Genomic DNA, 23,872 nt, shown 5'->3' on the forward strand with positions numbered 1-23,872 from the left:
AATAGTGTAATCACATTGATGAAGCAATACAGAAGAGTTTAAGTATTAACTGGTCAGGGTGGCAGAATCATTTTGTCTGGGTGAATAGAAACTGGTCTAGAGAGCAACAATTTGGAACAAAAATGAGGTTCACATTTAACAAATAAATAATAAGATCCAACCTCCCAGTAAACTACACTTTTAAAAGCTACAATCCTAAAATCATTGAACTTTCTCTCCTTGCAGTTTGCCTTTGCTGTTTTATTACATTTTTAATGGATGCTTATTGTTTTGATATATTGATGTAAAGCACTTTGTGAGGTTCATTTCAAAAGCAGTACATAAGTAAATGAAATGGTAGCGATTGAGAGGGACGTATTTCTGACTAAATGGATCTGTCTTGATTTATAATAATTAAAAATCATGATCAACCAAAAATAAAAGAGACCGAAAAACTTATATGGATGGCATCACAGAGAGCATAAAACACCCAAGCTTCAATAAAGAATTAAACCATGTGGATGAACCAAAAGGTCTTCACTAGATGATTTAGAGAAGATAAAAAAGGCACCAGGAAAGACTCACTGAGGAGGCTGTTCCCTAGCTGGGGTTCTACTGCCAATAAAACTCTCTCTCCCTGATCGACACCCACTTCATCTCATTTTCGTTTCAAATATTAAAATTATTATATTACTCAAATAAGTCTAATTTGACTGTGGGCAATGTGTTATGCCTGCAGATATCAGAAAAACTGGAGTTGTGTCTTGACATTTCCTTCAAAAGCACAATGTATATTTTAAAAGAGCAATCTTTAAATAACCTTTTAAGCTCTTTAAATACCCATAATGCTTCCATTCATTAAGTTTGCCTAAAAATTCTTTTCACCATATTATTTTACCAGAAATCATACTTCAATGTGGGTGCATTTTGGAACGATCTGTAATTAATTAATTAATTAATTAATTAATTAATATTGTGAGTGTGTTTATCTGCAGGTTGTTAGACAGTAACTTTGTGGTTTCTGAAGCCCATTGTGAGTAGGTTGTTTTTCACAAAGTTTAGCCTTGTTGAAGAAAAGTATAGTGGAAATTTGATTAAACAAAAGAGTGCTGGAACAGAGACATAGCAGACACAGCATTCTTGGAAGGGCTTTATAGTCTAGCTGCAGTTTTCAAACAAATACCCACCAACAGTCAGCATTTGGACAGCAGCCTAAGCAGGCATTCAGGTCACCTAAATACGGTGAGAAGTATTATATTTCTGTTTAAATTACAGTAATTGTTTTTATGTTGCCTTTGGCCATTTGTTTATTTCATTAAATGTATACACCACTTGATTGTAAAACAAAAAACTGCAACGTGGTTTACTAACAGATAAAATAATAAAATTGAGGGGGGGGGGAAATCAACCATACTTCCAAACACACAAATTAATATTACCTTAAATTAGCACAGAGCCATTGAATGATATCTGTGTCCTCGTTTTCGACAGTGCTGTGGTGGTCACCATTTACTCTTCCTCCAATGAGTTCTGGAGGCACCTACTGGGCTATCACTCTAGAAACCCTTTCTCTCACCTAAGGAAATCTAAGAGGAGCTGATAGATGGTTTACTGCCAGGCATGTGCAGAGTGCTCACCCCTCAGCATCTGGCAACCACCCAGGGAATGCTAGTGCTCAGGGCTTTCCTTATGGAGGAGGGAGAGAAACACCAGCCGAATTTCCAGGGCCAGGTTCAGAAAAGGAGGCAAAGATGAAATAGGGGGCACAGGCTTCCAGGTGAAACCCTCCCTGGGTTGCATTTGCCTGAGCTGACGTCCCAGCCCCCTTGGGCAGACTTACTCCTGGAGGGGGGTCAGCAGGGCCGCCCAAGACATTTGGTCCCCTGAGACGAGTCCCAAAACTGTGCCCCCCAGGGAAGAAGGGGAGAATGGAGGTCTACATCAGGAACAGGGACAGGCTATCCAAGAGTCTCTACTTTCCCGGATTTACAGAAGGCATCCCGGTTTCTCATCTGTTCCTGGAGCCCCTGCTTTTAGCAGAGAAACGCTGGAGATTGTTGGGGGATCAAGATGGCGAAGAAAGGCGGGAAGAGAGCAGTGGCGCCTCCTCTTTGCCCCGAGGCTGCTGTGGAGGCAGATTTGGAGTGGGGAAGAAGTGGAAGTGAGGAAGAACCAGCTCCCAAGCAGAGGCGGATTCAGGGCAGCCCACCCGGTCCCTCCCCCCCCCCCCGCGCTGAGCCTGGAGGGGCCAGAGGGGAGCAGAAGGATGAAGGAATGAAAGGAGCAGCATGGAAGGCGAGAGGGGGCAGCCTTCCTCAGAGGCCGGACATGCTAATGCGCTTATCTCGCCTCCTGGGTGGGTCCCCCCTGCGGGGTGGGGTGGGGGGGGTCATTGTGTTAACAGGGAGCGAAGAGGGGACGGGGGGGGGACAGGGGAGGGAGAGGAGCGGGGAGACCAAGGAGAAGGAGGAGGACTTATCTGGTAGCCGCTCCCCAGGCGCCACCACAGGACACGGCTACCTTCCCTCAGGCATATACAGTGGTACCTCTAGTTCACAGGCAACCGTCCTATAAAGCTTCATTGAAGGCCGTAGAGCACAAAACGTGGGGGGGGATTAAGAGCAAGAAAATGAAATGAAGTGTTCGAAATATCCCCCCACAAAGTTTTTGATAGATGTATGTGCCTTAGCCTGCAACATGGGCGTTTATAAGTTAAACTTATATGTCTTTAAAGCTTTGGAGAGCAACTTTACACACTCATGGTAGGAAAATCAATGAAACCTTATATCCCCATCCCAAACTTTTGTTTTTTTTAGAAAAATGGAAGACTCCTTAATGGAAACCAAACTTATTAATATGTGTCTCAGGAATATTCAGCCATTAGTAGACCTGACCTTTTATCTCTAGAACCACATGTACCGCACAACTGACTTTTTTCTACGGGAAAATTAAGCCCATGTTTATATGCTTGCACACAGGAAAGTGAATGTTTCAGTAAATGGAAAGTTAAAGGAAGACTCCAGACAAGCTATTAAAAGAACAAACTTTATTCAAAACATCAGAGTAATACATTAAAAGGCATTACAAGAGGGAGCTTGGAAAATATGTACAGGATAGCAAGGAAGGAGTTGGGATGCTAATCTGGAACCTGACTTAAAGAGAAAAACTGAGAGTCCGAAGCACTTCCATCAACATTCTGCATTTGTCCAGGATTTGTAGCTGAATAATTCCCCATTGCAGACCAGGGAGTGTAAGTGCTTGATGCCATGAAGAAGTTACCAGATGGTGGTGGAGGCTGGCTCAACACCTCTGCACCGTAATATGGAACCGGGCAGTTGCTCGCCTGGGAAGTCTCATAAAGCCCAGGTCCACAAGAAGCAGCTTGCTGGTAATAAGCAGGGTTCAATTCCAGGGAGCATTGCTGTTGCGGGGCACACTCTCCCGGTTGCGTGTTGTTGAGAGGTGGCTGCCACAACTCTGCTCCTCTATAGCTTTCAGCGTAATGAAAGTTCTGTGGCTGACAATATTGTTCCACGTGAATATTTTGGCTGCTTCCTGGACTGCTTCTTGGGCTGCTGTCCAGGCTGCTTCTTGGACAGGTTCTCTCGCTGTGGCGTCACCTTGGCCGCTCTCCTCCTCCTCCTCCTCCTCCCCGGTCTCCCCGCTTCTCCCCCCTCCCCTCGGTCTCCTCTTCGCTCCCTCTTCACACAATGACCCCCCCGCCCCACCCCGCAGGGGGGACCCACCCAGGAGGCGAGATAAGCGCATTAGCATGTCTGGCTGCCCCCTCTCGCCTTCCATGCTGCTCCTTTCCTTCCTTCATCCTTCTGCTCTCCTGTGGCCCCTCCAGGCTTAGCGGGGGGGGGGGGGACTGGCTGGGCTGCCCTGAATCCGCCCTCTGCTTGGGAGCTGGTTCTTCCACTTCTTCCCCACTCCAAATCTGCCTCCACAGCAGCCTCGGGGCAAAGAGGAGGCGCCACTGGTCTCTTCCCGCCTTGCTTCGCCATCTTGATCCCCCAACAATCTCCCTAGGAAAAGTGGGTCATTCCAGGAACAGATCAGAAACCGGGACGCCTTCTGTAAATCCGGGAAAGTGGAGACTCTTGGAGAGCCTGTCCCTCGTTCCTGGTGTAGACCTCCCTTCTTCCCTCGTCTCAGGGGACCAAATGTCTTGGGCCGGCCCTGCTGACCCCCCTCCAGGAGTAAGTCTGCCCAAGGGGGCTGGGACGTCAGCTCAGGGAGGGTTTCACCCGGAAGCCTGTGCCCCCTTTTCATCCTTGCCTCCTTTTCTGAACCTGCCCCTGGGAATTCGGCTGGTGTTTCTCTCCCTCCTCCATAAGGAAAGCCCTGAGGGGCCTGAGCACTAGCCAAATGATGAGAGGTAAGCACTCTGCACATGCCTAGGAGTAAACCACCTACCAGCTCCTCTTAGATTCCCTTAGGTGAGAGAAAGGGTTTCTAGAGTGATAGCCCAGTAGGTGCCTCCAGAACTCATTGGAGGAAGACTAAATGGTGACCACCCCAGCACTGTCGAAAACGAGGACACAGATATCATTCAATGGCTCTGGGCTAATTTAAGGTAATATTCATCCGTATGTTTTGAAGTATGGTTGATTCCCAACCCCCTCAATTTTATTATTTTAGCTGTTTGTAAAACAAAAAACTGCAAAGTGGTTTACTATCAAGTGTTGTATACATTTAATGAAATAAATAAACAAATGGCCAAAGGCAACTTAAAAAAAAAATTACTCTAATTCAAACAGAAATATAATACATCTCACCGTATTTTGGTGACGTGAATGCCTGCCTAGGCTGCTGTCCAAATGCTGACTGTTGGTGGGCATCTGTTTGAAAACTGCAGCTAGACTCTAAAGCCCTTCCAAGAATGCTGTGTCTGCTATCACTCTGTTCCAGCACTCTTTTGTTTAATCAAATTTCCACTATACTTTTCTTCAACAAGGCTACACTTTCTGAAAAACAACCTATTCACAATGGGCTTCAGAAACCACAAAGTTACTGTCTAACAACCTGCAGATTAACACACTCGCACATATTAATTAATTAATTAATTAATTACAGGTCGTTCAAAAGAGCACCCACATTGAAGTATGATTTCTGGTAAAATAACTTATGGTGAAAAGAATTTTTAGGCAAACTTAATGAATGGAAGAGTTATGGGTATTTAAAGAGCTTAAATGGTTATTTAAAGATTGCTCTTTTAAAATATACATTGAGCTTTTGAAGGAAATGTCAAGACACAACTCCACTTTTTCTGATATCTGCAGGCATAACACATTGCCCACAGTCAAATTGGACTTATTTGAGTAACATAATAATTTTAATATTTGAAACAGAAATTTCAAACGGAAACCAGAGTAGGTGACAATAAATGTGGTGGGAAGTTGCTGTATTTTCTTTGTATGCAAAAGTATATTTGTAGATCCTGGTATAAGTCGATTTAGTAACACTTTTCTGTGTTAATGTTTGGTTTCCATTCATGAGTCTTCCATTTTTTTGAAAAACAGAAGTTTGAGATGGGGGTATAAGGTTTCATTGATTTTTCTACCATGAGTGTGTTAAGTTGCTCTCCAAAGCTTTAAAGACATATAAGTTTAACTTATATGTGCCTTAGCCTGCAATATGGCCATTTATATCTATTAAAAACTTGGTGGGGGGATATTTTGAACACTTTATTTCATTTTCTTGCCCTTATTCCCCCACCCCAAGGTTTGTGCTCTACTGCCTTCAATGAAGCTTTATGGGAGGGTTGCCTGTGAACTAGATTGTGCCCAATACAGTTTGCCTTCTGTGCCGTTCAGCCTTGATTTAACCAGGTTTAGTCATAATAAAATAAGTCAGTTAATTTTAGATTCTAAATTGGACCCTCTTAGGACAACTAATTTAGAAGTAGTCCCACTGAACTTACTAATACACAACCAGATCAACAACAGCTGCAACATGCTCCCTGCCCGCCGCCCAGCAAAAACCCTGAAACAACTGAGCCTAAGGGTATAAAGCTATCAAAGCCTAAGACATCTCCAAATGGTTTTTTCAGGGCTTTTCACAAATAATGCGACATTACTGGCATATCATTATGTTCCCTGTTCATTTGATTATATATTCAGATCTAAATGGTTCTGCTAATGGGTTAGTGGAAAGTGTGAACAGCAGTGGGGATAGAGGACATATCTGTTGAGTACCTCTACATAATCTGCGTGAGTCTGAATTTACTCCATTCACTGAGATATAGGCTTTAGGCTTGGAAAGTATGACAAATCCATATCATAAAACCTCACCTGCCCAGTCCACTATATTTCTCAACACTGCACTATGGAATTTAATGGGGCTGGGCGCTAGATTGGGCAGATCAAACTGAATCTAGTGGATTTGTCCTACCCTGCCCTGCCACTTTAGTTCTGCCCTGATATAGGACCAGATCTGGCTTGGGTGTGACCTAGGTTGGGATAGGGCTGATCTGGGTCCAGATTATTGTGTGTGTGTGTGTGTGTGTGTGTGTGTGTGTGTGTGTAAGCACAACCCTGGAATTACTCAAAATGTAATTATAGCTGCCAACCTAGTTGGCTTTCTCAAGAGATTAGGCAAATTCATGAATGCTAAGACTATCAGTGGCTACTAATCGTTATGGATATATACTATCAGAGGCATATCAATTTCTGGGAAAGAACAGGGCAAAAGGGTACTCACCTGACCTGTGTCCTGCTTTTGGTATTGCATAGTGATATGGTTGGCTACAGTGTAGAGCAGAATGCTTGGAAAACCTGGCATTTCTTGGAAAACCTGGCATTCTCCTAAACAGACCTCATGTACAGAAAGGTGGTCACATATGCACAAATTAGATGTGATACAAGAGATCTATGAAAAAAATAGCTACAAGTAGTTCTTTAGTTGCCAACTGACCAGATATTCTTCCAGAATCATTTGCAGTTAAAGAAATAAAAACAAGCATTTAATGCATGCAATTAAAAAACAAACACACCATATCCTTGCCTTCAGAGGATGCACTCAGTCTATACTGATTCTGTATGTCCCTCATCCCTAAAAAAAAGAAAAGAGAGAGCTGCTTTTTCTTTTGGAGATGAAGAGTACTCTATCCATTTTAAATAAGCTCAATTAAAAGCAAAAGTAGGGCAATCCACAGTAGGGTAATGTGTTTATTGAAACCAACAGGAATGCCAAACAAGTATGGCAAGCTCTCCAAAACTCTTCACCAGACAAGGTGTTTCACAAAGCAGGGGGTGAGGGAGATCAGAGTTTCTTTCTTAGTTAAGCACAATCAGATGTTGTAATCAGGACCTGCAAGATAAAGACCACAGGCTGAGATGCCATTCATTTGAGGCAGTAGAATCTAGCACAAAAGTTAGTACCCATTTCACAATGGCCTTTTCAGATCACCATTTCAATCGGTAAGCAATCATTGTAAAATTGGTGCAGGGGGAATCTTTTCAATCCTGCAAAACCAACAGAAGAGTCTTGTAGCACCTGAAAGATTAAAAAAAATATTATGACACACACCATATAATTCACTTCATTGGATGCATAAAGTATTATCCTGAGTTGCAGGGACACAATTGGTGGGGAGCTTGTAAAAAGAGATCAGAGGGAAACTAAATGCTGAATTATACAGTTGAGGATAATGACCTTTTAAACTGCAATGATGCACCAAAAACAGTAGTTGATAACACAGACATCCTTGCACTGGTAAGCCAGTTTTTAGCACATCCACTGTGGTTTTAAAAAACGTAAACCCAGCACCTATTGTATTGATTCCATCTGCAAATAATAGCACTGGTGGGTTGTAATACAATGGTCTCATGGTTTGAGGTCACTTCTTCATTCAATAATGAACACCTTAAGGTCAGTGACAGAGCATCCCGAGAAGGTGAAATGTTCCCTCTTTGGCTTTTCTATACTGCCATTTCAGATTTGTGCTCGTTCATTCTTTTGCATAGACCAGCTAGAAGGCAACTGATGGCATATATTACGGTACTTTGGAAGATGAGCAGGTGAATTAGCCCCTCAGGTTCTATTGACATTCTTAGCTCCTGTAATAATTATGTTAAACTAGATATGGGAACAAAGTTGGTACCTGTCTCTGCCACAGCGTCTGGTCCCTCTTGTCCACAATCCTGTTATATAGCCTGTTACTCATGAAGAGGTGTTTTGAGGTTAATGGGCTGTCACCCACGGCCTGTGATAGGAAAGTGTCACCAATGCATCTCAGATAGAAGAGAGGCTTTCAGTTCTGTAGTCACTCTTGTTTTATAACAGATTGAACTAAGTAGGTAATTGACCTGATGTGATCAATCCGCTCCTCTGAACAGGTTGGATCAACAGGATCAAGAAGTGTTTCTTTTTTTCTTTTTTCCTGCCTCTCAGATTGTTAATGAATGGCAGCCTCTGATTGGCCGAGGTTCCAGGAGGGAGAGTTTAAAAGGAGAGGCTTTGGAGAGACAGTTAGTTTGATGAGAGGGTTGGTTGAAGTGGGTTGGAATTGTGGTTGGAGAGGGTGGGAGATAGCTAGGGAGACAGTTAGGAGACAGGCTGAGGTATAAAGAGTGAATAGGAGAAAGAGTTGGCTCTGGAAGAAACAACTTCCACTCTGAGCCTATTGTGAAGGACAGAGTGTGGTGTCCTGTAGGAGGAATAGACTGGGAGGCAGAGGTTGAGCCAGGAGAAGGAGGAGCTGGAAAGGAACAGCCTACTTGGGACGCAAATCTAGTCTGGAGGGGAGAGATAGACTCTTCTAAGGAAAAGAAGAAACTCCCAGACCCAGTGAAGGGAGGGAGTGTGGAGAGCCTTGTGGTCAATTACTTAAAGTACCTCAGGAGCAGGATTGTTAAAGCGGGTGGATAACTGAAAGAAAGTATCAAGGAACCAAACCAATAATGCAAAAACAACTGAGGACAAATTTAAAGTGAAATTGCACTGTATTTCTGAACTAACCTAAGTTGAATCCATTTGTGTTATATACTACCTTGCCTTAAATAAATCTTTATTGTTTATTTAAAGAAAACGTGTCTGAGACTCCAACTTACTAGTTACCCCTTCACAAAGGTCCTTCACAGGATACTCTGGGGCTAGAATTCTTAAGGGAAAAGGGAAAGAAACCTTCAGGTAAAGGGTTGTTCAGTGAGGTGGGGGCAATTTACCTAAGTGAGAGCCGGCCCAAAGGCATGAGAGGAAAAAGTGTCCTTGTGCCCGTTGCAACCTCCTCTTGCACCTTTTGTTGTGCTTTACGACAACCACCATCTGCTTGCAAACACCCCCTTCTTGGGCAACATGGTGAAGAGAGTGGTGAAGGAGCTGTTACAGGAGTTTCTGGAGGATGCAGCCCATCTGATCCCTTATATCACAGTTTGATGACTGAGGTTTTCAGGGAAGACATTGGTGGTGGTCCCCCATGGTTCAGATGAACAGCTTGTAATTTACAGATTCTAGGCATTCAATATTATGGACCCAGTCCCGACTGAGTTTAGACAGCTCTCCTGGTTTTTGAACTTCAGACACTTGACAAAACCTTTTCTATTTTGTAGGCATTTTAAGATGGCTTCCTGATTCTCTGATTGGTTAGCAACTTGCTGGCCTTGTTAAAATTCTGTGGGTGGCAAGACAAGGAACTCATTTTCAATTCAACCATCATACTTTCCAAAGCGCATAGTCAGATTCTTGCAGCAGTGAAGGTCTTCACGATCAATGCAGAAATGGGATTGTTGTTCATACATATTTCAAAAGGAGATTCTTTTAAAATGCACTGCAAGAATCAGAATGTGGTAGATTTACGGGCAAGGGATATTAGACATAATATACAATTGGCATCATGGGAAAAATTATGGAGGGAAGATTTAAAATTTACAACATGCTGTATGTTGAAAGAGAATTATATGAAAGTGATGTATCGCTGGTACTGAACTCCTACCAAGTTAGCAAAAATGTATAGAACAGCTACAGATATATGTTGGAAGTGTAAAGAGAAAGAAGGCACATTTGACCACACGTGATGGACGTGCAAGAAGACAAAAGGATATTGGGAAATGATTTATAATGAGTGGGAAAAGATGTTTAAAATTACTTTTGTGAAAAAACCTGAAGCTTTCTTACTAAGAATTTTAGATCCAGAAATACCTAAGGATCAGAATAGACAATTTATGTATGCTACAACAACTGCCATTTGCCCAAAGATGGAAAGAGGACAAAGTACCTACAAAAGAAGAATGGCTGATAAAGATGATGGACTATGCCAAAATGGCAAAAATGACAGGGAAAATCAGAGATCAAGGGGACAATAAATTTAATAAAGAATGGGGAAACTTTATAAGTTACTGTACTTAAAAGAACACTGCAAGCAATTAAAAACATTGGCAGGATTCCAAACAGCTCTTGCAATGTGGTGGGAACTATGCTAAAAACTGAGTTTTAAGAAAATATGGAGAATATTATATGCTGCAGTTGGAAAAGAAGATCTTGGGAAACCATGGAAAGGTGGAGGGAAATCTTGGGATTCAGAGAATCCTGTGTGTAGAATGACTATGATTTATGTGAGATGATAACTGTTAAAAGCAAAAATGAATAAAAAAGAAGAATGTAATAGATTTACAATACAATACAAAACAAAACAAAACAAAACTCCTTACTTCTTTACTGAGTAGATATAAACAACTAATGGCCTGGGAACTCAATCCATGCATTGAGAGTCATTCAAATCTATCACCCTGATGCAAATTCTAAAGCCCACACCTCCATGCATTTACTCCATGCACTATGTGAAATCTACTTCCTACACAAAAAATTCTTTGCTTGTGTTACACAGAAAGTGACTTGGAACCAAGCCAGACCTAATTTTTTAAGTTTATCTGTAATAAACTCATTTCTTGTTAATTTTAGAAATGGCAAACACAACATGGGGGGGCAGGTGGTAGTTATGAATTCAGATCTGTTTGCGGTGCTAAGGAATGGGTTTAAGACACCATGCCATTTCACCCAAATTGCCCCCTCAGAGCTAGTATTTGCACAACAGGAAGGGTGGAGGTTGCAGGCACCATGCAGCAAATTTGTTTCCCGCCCCCCATTTTATTTTATTTTTTACTGTATAGAACCTACAATTCTGAATTTAGGGGAGGGGGATTACTTTGTTACTGTTATTGATAAACACGGGGAAGTCAGAAATCCTTTCTGATCTACTTAAACTCACCTAGAGCTCATCTACCTTCTGACCATCCCTGTCATGTGAAGAAAATAGAAGCTTGGGAAGCCATTCAGATTGGTGGCGGGGAAACAAAACAGAAAGGGTTAAAAATCCACTTTCAAGCTCTTTCTGACTCCACCCACCCCCTCAGCTGCAAACATGTGATGCCTTATCACTGATCTCCAGACATTGAGTCTAGATTGATATCAGCTGTCTAGCAAGCCTTTGTTCCCATTGGTGGGAGGAGTCAAACTGCCACAACTGTGTTGTTAAGGGATAATAATAAAGATTGCTTAAATAATCAGTAGTGTCAGGAACTGATCGCAAATGCCTTGTGTGTTAAAATGTCTGGTTTGATTTGCACAAAATTGTCAAATGTCATGAATTAAAATAAAGCAAAGGCATTTTAAGGGGAAAAACAAAAAACTGCCAAGAGTCAAAAGGCTTTGTTAGTATTGTGAAGAACACAAAATGTTGTCCCTGAGAAAACTGGAGCAATCTAGTCTCTCAGCACTCTAGAAATGGCAGTGGCAATTGTAATAGAATGTACAGTGGAATGGATGTCTATACACATTCACAATGTGCTGCATGTTAGAACGTGGTTCCTCTAGGGAAAACACCATGAAGATGCTTTTTAAAGTAAAGGGTAAAGGGACCTCTGACCATTAGGTGCAGTTGTGACCAACTCTGGGGTTGCGGTGCTCATCTCGTTTTATAGGCCGAGGGAGCCGGCATACAGCTTCTGGGTCATGTGTCCAGCATGACTAAGCCACTTCTGGAGAACCAGAGTAGCGCACGGAAACGCTGTTTGCCTTCCCACCAGAGCGATACCTGTTTATCTACTTGCACTTTGAGGTGCTTTCGAACTGCTAGGTTGGCAGGAGCAGGGACTGAGCAACAGGAGCTCACCCCATCACGGGGATTCGAACCGCCGACCTTCTGATCGGCAAGTCCTAGGCTCTGTGGTTTAACCCACAGTGCCACCCGCATCCCAAGATGCTATATAGATGGCATCATACCCCCTTGAAACTAGCAAAAATGTATAAAGGAGGATCACCGATTTGTTGGAGATGTAAAACAGATGTGGGGTTATTTTACCATATGTGGTCATTGGGGAATTCTGGGATAACATCTATAATGAATTTAAGAAACTATTCAAACTCACCTTTAAAAAACCCCAGAGATCTTTCTTTTAGGCATCTTACCATTAGAAATTAAAAAGCACCACCAGAAGGAAAACCTTCACAAACTAGTTTATAAATTCTTACTGAAGCTACTGATCAGATCTTAGAACATGTCATTGGCCTGGTTGTACGTAACACTAACCCCTTATTAACATTAACCATCGTTAATGAAAGCAGCGGCTCGGGGTCCTCTGCCTTGAGAGAGAGAGAGCGCACGAGCTGCCGTGTCTTCGTCTCTCCCCTTTCCCCCTTTTCAACGTATATTTTGAAAGAGCAATCTTTCAATATCCATGAAAGCTCTTTAAATACCCATAACTCTTCCATGCATTAAGTTTGCCTAAAAATTCTTTTCACCTTAAGTTATTTTACCAGAAATCATACTTCAATGTGAGTGCTCTTTGGAACGACCTGTAATTAATTAATTAATTAATTAATTAATTAATTAATATGTGTGAGTGTGTTAATATGCAGGTTGTTAGACAGTAACTTTGCGGTTTCTGAAGCCCATAAAGTATAGTGGTAATTTGATTAAACAAAAGAGTGCTGGAACAGAGAGATAGCAGACACACCTTTCCTTGAAGGGCTTTATAGTCTAGCTGCAGTTTTCAAACAAATGCCACTAACAGTCAGCATTTGGACAGCAGACTAAGTAGGCATTCAGGTCACCTAAATAAGGTGAGAAGTATTATATTTCTATTTAAATTACAGTAATTGTTTTTAAGTTGCCTTTGGCCATTTGTTTATTTATTTCATTAAATGTATACACCACTTGATTGTAAAACAAAAAACTGCAACGTGGTTTACTAACAGATAAAATAATAAAATTGAGGGGGGTGGGAATCAACCATACTTCAAAACATACAGATTAATATTACCTAAATTAGCACAGAGCCATTGAATGATATCTGTGTCCTCGTTTTCGACAGTGCTGTGGTGATCGCCATTTAGTCTTCCTCCAATGAGTTCTGGGAGGCACCTACTAGGCTATCACTCTAGAAACCCTTTCTCTCACCTAAGGAAATCTAACAGACGCTGGTAGATGGTTTACTCCCAGGCATGTGCAGAGTGCTTACCCCTCAGCATTTGGCAACTGCCCAGGGAATGCTAGTGCTCAGGGCCCTCAGGGCTTTCCTTACGGAGGAGGGAGAGAAACACCAGCAGAATTCCCATGGAGATTGTTGGGGGATCAAAATCAAATGGTGAAGAAAGGCGGGAAGAGACCAGTGGCGCCTCCTCTTTGCCCCGAGGCTGCTGTAGAGGCAGATTTGGAGTGGGGTAGAAGTGGAATCTGAGAAATATCCAGCTCCCAAGCAGAGGCGGATTTAGGGCAGCACAGCCCCCGCCCCCCGCGCTGAGCCTGGAGGGGCCAGAGGGGAGCAGAAGGATGAAGGAATGAAAGGAGCAGCATGGAAGGCGAGAGGGGGCAGCCTTCCTCAGAGGCCGGACATGCTAATGCGCTTAACTTGCCTCACAGGTGGGTCCCCCCTGCGGGGTGGGGTGGGGGTCATTGTGTTAACAGGGAGCGAAGAGGAGACCGGGGGGGGGACGGGGGGGAGAAGAGGGGAGACGAGGGAGAAGGAGGAGGAGTTATCTCGTAGCTCCTTCCCATAGGGCGCCACCATCTTCCCTCAGGCATATACAGTGGTACCTCTAGTTCACAGGCAACCCTCCCATAAAGCTTCATTGAAGGCAGTAAAGCACAAAACGGGGGGGGGGGGGAATCAAGAGCAAGAAAATGAAATAAAGTGTTCAATATTTCCCCCACAAAGTTTTTGATAGATGTATGTGCCTTAGCCTGCAACATGGGCATTTCTAAGTTAAACTTATATGTCTTTAAAGCTTTGGAGAGCAACTTAACACACTCATGGGAGGAAAATCAATTAAACCTTATATCCCCATCCGAAACTTATGTTTTTTAAAAAATGGAAGACTCCTTAATGAAAACCAAACTTATTAATATGTGTCTCAGGAATATTCAGCCATTAGTAGACCTGAGCTTTTATCTCTAGAACCACATGTACCGCACAACTGACATTTTTCTATGGGAAAATTAAGCCCATGTTTATATGCTTGCACACAGGAAAGTGAATGTTTCAGTAAATGGAAAGTTAAAAGAAGACTCCAGAAAAGCTATTGAAAGAAAAAACTTTATTCAAAACATCAGAGTCATACATTAAAAGGCATTAAAAGAGGGAGCTTGGAAAATATGTACAGGATAGCAAGGAAGGAGTTGGGATGCTAATCTGGAACCTGACATAAAGAGAAAAACTGAGAGTCCGAAAAACACTTCCATCAACATTCTGCATTTGTCCAGGATTTGTAGCTGAATAATTCCCCATTGCAGACCAGGGAGTATAACTGCTTGATGCCATGAAGAAGTTCCCAGATGATGGTGGAGGCTGGCTCACCATCTCCGCACCGTAATATGGAACCGGGCAGTTGCTTGCCTGGGAAGTCTCATAAAGCCCAGTTCCACAAAAAGCAGCTTGCTGGTAAGAAGCAGGGTTCAATTCCAGGGAGCTCTGCTGTTGCAGGGCAGAGAGATCCTCTCCTGGTTGCGTGCTGTTGAGAGGTGGCTGCCACAACCCTGCTCCTCCATAGCTTTCAGCATAATCAAAGTTCTGTGGCTGGTAATATTGTTGCGTGTGAATATTTTGAATATTTTGGCTGTTTCCTGGACTGCTTCCTGGGCTGCTGTCCAGGCTGCTTCTTGGACTGGTTCTTTCACTGTGGCTATAAGGAGATGTAGCATGGTTCCCGATCCTTATCCCGGAACCTATCCTCTTTGGTGTTCTGGCCCTTCTGTTTTGAAACCAGATCTGAACAGAAGAAAGGAGAGAACCAATATAGAAGACATTGTTACCATGAATATGTCTTTTTGATCCAACACAGAGAATTACATGTAATAAATTATCCCTATTCCTCTGGGGTTTCTCTTTAGTTCACTTTCAGGTACAACAACCAAACAAAGATTAGTGTATTAGTGGGAGAACCTACGTTAACTTGTTTTGTGTTGTGCGAAAGGCATATAGGCATTATGTTCAGAAGCCTTTATATCCACGATAACCCCCCCCCCCAAAAAAAAGAACCAAGAAAGAGGAAGTTAGCTCTTGAACAAGGCGCCTTTCGCGATGAGCTGAGAGGCACCCGGGTGAACTAAGGCCTTCGACTACGCAAGGATTATTCTGAGCGTTTCAAATTGTTCCAGTATGTGCGGTTTAGGGAAGTCTTGGGAGCCCCCACCATCCCGATTCTTACGTGCACACGATCTTCTTCGACTCCGATGCACCTCGCCAGCGCCTCCCTAGTCCCGTATCCGGGGTACCGGTTCTCTTCAAAAGACTTTTTTAGGAGCTCGATTTGGGCAGGGGTGAAAACGGTCCTTTTTCTCCTATCTCCTCCGAATTTGGGGTAGCTTCCTCCTGGGAAAAGACAAAGAGGCAAATCTGAAGGAAGCGCTCGGCTTAAACTGAAGCGACGCTTGCAGATCTTCCTCCCGACATGGAAAGCTCAGGGCTACATCGCCTGCTCTTGCCCGGGAGCAAGTCCCCCAGAATCGGGCGCTGCCTGAGGTTCCACTGCGTAAAACGACCCCCGGCTTCGGTGGCCATTCTTTCAACCGCCCCGCTGACCACCCACCCGGCAGAGCGCAGAAGGGCAAAGCCTTCGCTTTTTACAGGAAGACTTTTGTACCTCACATTGAAATCCACGCACTTTGTGGCCTTTAAATAAACCTCCGGTTGCTCTGAACAAGGCTTGAATGAAAACAAACCATAGAAATTTAGGTAATACGTTTACGCTCTTATTTCTATGCCTGCCATCGTTTTCCGCAGCCAATCCTAACTACGTTTATTGGGAAATTTAATCCCGTTTATGTGAAAGGTATTTAACAGTCAGAAAGTGTGTGTAAATGCTTCATGCAGTAAAATGCACGAAATGCTTCATGCTTACAAGTAAAATATGTGCAAACCAATCTTGCGAAATGTTTCCAACCGAAGACATTTGAGCCCCTGTGTAATCCCTCCCCGGCTACCACAAATGGGTCTTTCCTATACCCTGATCCTGACCCAGAAACAGATACAACCTTCCTTTATAAAAAACCATCGTTTATGAAATCCTTAATTTATATCAATCATTTGAGCAATTTTTTAAAGACAAGTGAACTAAAGATCGTTTTAACAATCCTCTATTCTTACCTCGGCGGGAGTTTTTATCTTGCAAAAGCGCTGCCTCGCTCTCTTCTAACAAACCTGTTTTTGGCTTGCAAAGTCCCCTTGCTCCTCCAGGCCCGCTCCATGTTTCTGGAGTTCGGCGCCTTTATAGCCCCTCCTGGCTGCGAATTGGCCGGCGCGTATTCCTTGGAGAGAAGCGCTCCAATGGGGGTGTGCTTTTGGGGAGGAGCAAGTTTCAAGTTCACTTTTCAAGCATTGCTTGACGAATCTAGATGGGCTGGAGAGCACCCTTCCCTTGGCATCACCCCTTAGCAAAACTGGGAAATAGCTCCATAGTTGCCTCCGATCCTCAAAGGAACTGAAAACGTTCTGAAACCTTCCAGCTCATACAATGAATGTTCCCAGTCCCTGGCAGTTTGTTAATCAATAATGCTTCCCCGTTGGTACATTCTTTGTTATTTTTGCCTAAGAAAATTAACACAAGGGACCCTCCCTAGGTGTATCTATAAACCCTAATCATAGGTATGCTGACTCAGAATTGGCAAGGAAACTTTTTTCGAGTAAGAACTACATTTTTGTGGTGAGCTATGGGAAATTCAATATATTTTTCAAAAGGTTTTTTTAAAAAAAGCATTTGCAGAGTGTTTTTTATGTGTAGATGCCACCCAGGGCAGGCGATAACGCTGCCGTCTTTCCTCATCCACACCAGATGACACACCACCTAGTACCTTTCCTTTCACTAAGATTTAGCAGTCTCTCCTGCGTCATGATGCCCTCAGTTCTCCACCACTCAACTCTTTCCCTCATTCAGAGAGATGGATGTGGGGAAATAAATCCCGCACCTTCCACTCCCAGAGAGGCTTGCCTGGCATCACTTTGATGTTTTTGTATGTTTCAGGTGAAGACATTTAGATCTACTTGCAGCTTGTTGTCCTTATTGCAGGTTTTATCCTCCAACCTTAGCTTTTTGATCTCAATTGGGTGTTGTTTTAATCTTACCTTTTATCTATTGTATTACATTTATCTCTCTCTCCAGAGCTGTTCTAGCATCTAGAACATAGGCATATTTTGCCTATGTTAAACAGAGAGCAGCTTGGAATCAGGGGCAGATCTCCTACGAAACCAATGAATCTTAAGATTCTGGGCACCTAATCTCGGAGGGATTTAGTTCACAAGCATAAACATTTTTATTCACAGCAGTGTGTTTGACATGTGAGACAACCCAGAACAGATATTCTAATCAAAATCTGATTTTTTAAATGTGGCGATCTGTTGAAGAAGACAACAGTGGTTACCCAGAACTCATTGCCAGTTGTGAAGGGGACCCCAGAACAGCTCAAGCTACAGGGCCCCTAAAATGTAGGTCTGTCACAGCTTGGGACTGATGTTGGGATAACTGTAACAGATGTTGGGAGAACTAATGCGCATTGCCATTCAAATGGAGTGTATGTGCCATTCCATGTGACAAATTATGTGGGATGGGGCTTTCCTGGGACCCCCCTATTTTATTCAAGTTGGCACCCCAGATAATGCCTTGCCTGGCATCACTTTAATGTTTTTGTATGTGTCAGGTGTGTTTCTAAACACAGGGAGGGGAGGTCAGCAATCCTTTTTGATGTACTGCAAAACACCATGCGTTCTTCCCACCTTCTTCCCACTACTGCCATGCAAAGGAAACAGCAATTTAGAAAGCAATTAGGACTGGGGGGGGGGAGTGGGAAAGTGATTAATTGCTTCCCCCATCCCACCCTATGCATACAAGCATGTGATGACTCTTCCATTCATTAGGTTTGCCTAAACATTCTTTTCACCATAAGTTATTTTATCAGAATTAATTAATGTGTGTGAGTGTGTTAATCTGCATGTTGTTAGACAGTAACTTTGTCGTTTCTGAAGCCCATTGTGAAAAGGTTGTTTTTCAGAAAGTGTAGCCTTGTTGAAGAAAAGTATAGTGGAAATTTGATTAAACAAAAGAGTGCTGGAACAGAGTGATAGCAGACACAGCATTCTTGGAAGGGCTTTAGAGTCCAGCTGCAGTTTTCAAACAGATGCCCACCAACAGTCAGCATTTGGACAGCAGCCTAGGCAGGCATTCACGTCACCAAAATACGGTGAGATGTATTATATTTCTGTTTAAATTACAGTAATTGTTTTTAAGTTGCCTTTGGCCATTTGTTTATTTATTTCATTAAATGTATACACCACTTGATTGTAAAACAAAAAACTGCAACGTGGTTTACTAACAGATAAAATAATAAAATTGAGGGGGTTGGGAATCAACCATACTTCAAAACATACGGATGAATATTACCTTAAATTAGCCCAGAGCCATTGAATGATATCTGTGTCCTCCTTTTCGACAGTGCTGGGGTGGTCACCATTTAGTCTTCCTCCAATGAGTTCTGGAGGCACCTACTGGGCTATCACTCTAGAAACGAGAGGGGGCAGCCTTCCTCCGAGGCCAGACATGCTAATGCGCTTATCTCGCCTCCTGGGTGGGGCGGGGGGGTCATTGTGTGAAGAGGGAGCAAGAGGAGACCGAGGAGACGCGGGGGGAGACCGAGGGGAGACCAGGGGCGCATGCGCGGGGGCGGTTTGGGCGGGAAACGGCGCGCGGCGCCAACTGGATTCTAAGAGGCGAAGCGAGAGGGAGTGGGGGATGGGCGGCCATTGGGACGAGAAAGAGGAGCGGGAAGGACGCCCCTCCCCCCCCCGTTGCCCCAGGAAGACGTTGGTTATAGCGCTGATGCTGAGGGAAAGTAATAAGGGAAGACAATGGCGAGAGGGAAGCCCGTCAGAGTTATCTCGTAGCCGCTCCCCAGGCGCCACCACAGGGCGCGGCGGCGCCATCTCCCCTCAGGCATTTGTATATTTGGCGGTGTATCTGCGTGTTGGCCTGAGGCAGGCAGGGTTCAAATCCCTGCACAGAAGAACACCACAATCTCTGCACACACGCGTGCGCGCGCGCACACACACACACACACCCCTACCTTGTACACACACACACAAAGTGTGTACTGGCGATCTAGGCTCTGAATGGTGGTGTATAAATTCCGTAAATAAAAACCATGAGAACATAGCAACCCAGAACATTGAATTGTTTTTATTTGTAGGAGGAGGAGGAAAGGAAAACCTGCAAACAAAGTTGCGGTATCAAATACATAGCTGCGTTTTAACCTATTACTACGTAGTCCTTTGGTCTGATCCATTGGGACTCTTAGGTTTGCATGCTTCCGCTGCCAACTTTAAGCATTATATTAACTAAGGAGCTCCATTTGATTAATGGGAAGTGGGACCACAAGACTGGATCTTCCCGACGTGGCACGCATTTCTGGCCTTGCCCTTTGGCCACATGTTGAACACAGACTCTTGTAGTGAAGGGACAGGATACCCAAACCTGACTGTGTAGTCACCCCAACTAGGCCCCAAGACTTCCCAAATTCTTTCTTTGAGGATTCAGCAGCTAAAATGCATTAGCTAGAGCTGTATTTCTTTCTTTCAGGATGCAAACTTAAAATATGCATTAGCTTTTGCTGTATAACACAAAGTAGCTGAATGAACAAAGCCTTCTCCTCTTCTCAGTCCATGAAGGCCTTGTCAGTGGCGCATCCAACTTATCTTACCAGGTTGCAACTACCCTGGCGCACAGACACACAGACCCCGGGAATAGCGCCAGGAGTACAGAAACAATTTCTATTCATCATGAATGGAGATTGTTTCTGCAAACTTACATGTACAAGCTCATGAGGCTGGATTCCGGGGGGGCGGGGGGGGACGGGACCTAAAGAGAATATAGGCTGCCTGTTTCTACTCTTAAAGTGCTGCTTGCTGTGGTTGACCACGCAAGTGCCTTTCTGCTGCCTGGGAAGCAGAAATAAAAAACTCTTCCTCTGAACCATCCTGTGTTTGGCTCCTCCCTCCCTCCCTCCCCGGGAGCAATGCTCATCCTACCCATGGGAAAGGCCTGAAAGGCTACAGTAGGAATCCTGATTGTGCACAGTATCTACGCACATTTACCTGCTCATGCAAAGGTGTTTGAATTATAGCCATTGAAGGGTGATGGCCAGCAGCACAAGCCTGCTGGGATAGCTCAGTCAGTAGAGCATGAGGCTCTGAAACTCGAGGCTGTGGGTTTGAGCCCCACGTTGGGCAAATGATTCCTGCAACTGCAGGGGGTTGGACTTCCAAACTCTACAATTCTATGTATATGTACCCTTATCACTTGGGAGTCGATGGGGCTTGTGATGAGAGACTATGGGAAGCCAAACAGAATGTTGTTTTATGAAGAACACAAGAACCTGCCTTTCTTTCTTGCTTTCGATAGAGGGAAGTTCTCACTATAATAAGGTTGGCAAACAATGATCCAAACAACTGAAAAAAGTTTAGAACTTTGCTTAGTTGGCATTGTTAAGTTAGAGCTCCTCCTGCTGGCCTTTCTGTGAACATGATCACAGTGATCAGGGTTGTCGATTAAGGCCATCATGCTTCCAGTCTACCAGTTCAGACTTAGTTCTCTGCTTATTTTATTTTTTTACTTTTTTCTCATACTGCTAGGTGTTGTTGCTGTTGCTGCAGTTGCTTCCAGTTACTAGTTGTATTTCATTATAACGACACCTGCTGTAGCATGCTATCTAAGAGAGCAAGCTAAAAATCAGAAAGCCCCAGCTTTGACTGTTGCCTCTCTCATGCATTCACCGGGTGACCTTTGGCAATCCACTTTCTGTGCCCCCCACATTTGCAGCATGGGGGATAATAATACTGATTTCCATTACAGGACTGTTAAAGTTTACAACAATATAACGTTCATTTGAACACTAGAAAGCGCTATGCAAATGTTAAGGATTATTCCATTGTTTTTCAAATGGTTATGAGATGCCTTTAAATGCTGTAAAATGAATGGTAGCATTACAGGATTCGAGCATGTGCAATCTTCTTGCACACAGTGTCTATGTGCAATACTTGGTGATCAAAATAAAGGTGGGGAAATACAGGAAGAAGGCTGGAAACAATGACAAAATGTCTTTATTGGAAAGAAAGCTGCAACACTTCCCAGCCACCAATTTAACCAACTAAATTTTATTGGAAATCTTCCGGGTGTTTCAGTAAATCATCTTCGTGTCCTAATCTTCATCGATTATTCTTTATTACCACACTGAAACACTCTTAATCTTGTCTCTGGCTTAATGCGAGCAGACTAGAACCAAGAAGTCCAGGATTTTGATAAATGAAGTGGAACTTCGGGTTATGTACCGTCCTCCTTACGAACGCTTTGGGTAACGAGCTCCACTAACCTGGAAGTAGGTTTCCTGGTAGCAAACTTTGCCCCCAGGATATGAGTGGAAGTCACACGCCGGCAGCAGTGGGAGGTCCCATTAGCGAAAGCATGCCTCAGGTTAAGAACAGTTTTGGGTTGAGAATGGACCTACAGAACGAATTAAGTTCAGTTCGTAACCAGAGGTACCACTATGTATAGGTGGGGAGCCTATATTTGCCTACAGTTCCTTACACCTCATGGAATACAAGTCTAGAATTACCGTATTGGTCTGAATATAAGCCTCACTTTTCCCCCAAATTCTGACCGTGAAAAGTAAAAGTGCGGCTCATATTCGCAACCTTATAGTATGCAGCTCGGAGTGTGGGGCAAACAGCGCCAGGAACACGGCAAAGCAGCACCCGCCCCGTGCATAGTCCCCCATCCTCTCCCCCAAGGCCGGGAAGGGAGAGAGCGCCCCCAGTATGCAGCCAGGAATGCAACGGTTTATATTCGGGTATTTCTTTTTTTCTCCGCCCCCCCACCTCTAATTTTTAAGGTGCAGCTTATATTCGAGACAATACGGTATCCTCTGGCACTCCTGAATGGCATTTGAATCTATCTGCCGTTGGAGGGAGGAGACTGAAAAGGCCCTACGTGCACTTGGCCTCCTCAATTTTTGGCTTAATGTGTATCCATGTCTACATGGAAATTTTGTGCCAATGAGAACAGGTACAGCAGGAAGTTCTCCTGTCACCCACCTCCTCAACTGGCATGACAAGCAGTTCCCAGGGGTGGGGCACGGTGAAAGATAGAGGAGCACGTGGATGGGAACAGCTGTCAGTGCCTTGTCTTCTACAGTATTGAGAAATGACAATATCTCTTTACTAGAGGGCAAAATGAGAGGGGACACCTCCATAGGCGAGTCCCTTCAGCTCATTATCATGTGGACGGCCCTGGGGGAAGAAACTGGCATGCCAGGAGCTGCTGAGGAGTTCCATGTTCTCCCTCCAGAAAGGACGCACATTTCCCTAGTTACCGTCCCTCTTCCCATTGTCATCCCTTCCCCCTCTGGACTGGAAGCTCATCAACGCTTGGATCTGTCAGAACATTAGAAGCTATAAACTGCCTGCACCCAGGGTTTCCTACCCTTCTGTGAGGCAGCTGTCTCAGGTGACAAATTCTGAGGGGTGGAAAGAGGCCCAAAGTGTCTGCCATGTTTTCTGCCCTGCACTCCCTATACTATTCTGCTGCCCTAGAGTGCAGTTGAGGACTCTGCCCCAGTGCTGAAAATTCAATGACCAGCCTAATCTGATTTCGTGCAACTAATGGGGAAATGCGCAAAACATGTCCTTTGCCCCAGCTAACAAAATGGCTTGCGCTGCTCCTGCTATCTACCCAAGTATCATCCCGCATATAACATGAAACCTTTTAATATGCATATTGCAAAATGTCCTTGTATGCAATGAATTCCTGCAGGCAGCTGAAAAAGGTAGTGATGACTCTTGACCTCTTCCCTCCCACTTTTTCACAGGCAAGTCAAGCCACATTTTTTCAGAGTACTTTCAAATATTTCTTTAGTCTGGTTTCCAAACATCTTCACTGCTATTTTTAATGCCTGGTGTGTGTGTGTTGTTAACCCTTTCTTTTCTTTTTTACGCTTAATGTTGGCTTGAGGAGAGATTGTCCTTTACAGGGCGACTGTGAAACTCCATATATAATCTGACTGGGCATTCCGATGTGGACAATATGTTCTCAGGCCAGTTGCAGGCAAAGACAGATTCCTGCATATTCTCCAGCAAGGGCAATGCACAGTTTTGTCACATCACCCTTTGCCAACCCTCTGGGGGCAACATGCCAGTGGTGGGTATGGACAAAAGTGGATGCGACCACCCTACACTGTCACACATGCACTCACACAAACAGCTTTCCCCCCTTCCTAGTCAAAAATCAATGCAGTCTTAGGGGAAGGGAGAGATTTGCTTGAGAGGTCAGGGCAGTCCTGTCTATACCTACTGTATAGGGCAGGGATGAGAATGTCTAATTCCCAATTTGGCAGATGGGCAAGGGTTAAATTCTGCCT

General features: G+C 43.9%; 1 protein-coding gene and 1 long non-coding RNA gene across 2 annotated transcripts in view; one reads left to right on the top strand and one right to left on the bottom strand.

Moving 5' to 3' along the window:
- The window catches only part of LOC309342753 (uncharacterized protein), a gene marked incomplete at its 5' end in the record, with an annotated part of 74,647 nt that overhangs the window by 24,739 nt on the left and 26,036 nt on the right, over positions 1 to 23,872 (bottom strand). The window contains one exon of the mRNA XM_081863579.1: positions 15,625 to 15,788. Within this exon, the coding sequence (XP_081719705.1) occupies positions 15,625 to 15,788 (164 nt within the window). The remainder of the gene's footprint in view (positions 1 to 15,624; positions 15,789 to 23,872) is intronic.
- On the top strand, positions 1,014 to 13,873 carry LOC309341621. The gene is made up of 3 exons (XR_014156442.1): positions 1,014 to 1,340; positions 1,372 to 1,913; positions 13,541 to 13,873. It is a non-coding gene; the product is annotated as an uncharacterized lncRNA (long non-coding RNA).

The sequence above is a fragment of the Podarcis erhardii genome, assembly GCF_964252035.2.
Source record: "Podarcis erhardii genome assembly, chromosome: 5".
Lineage (NCBI taxonomy): Eukaryota > Metazoa > Chordata > Lepidosauria > Squamata > Lacertidae > Podarcis > Podarcis erhardii.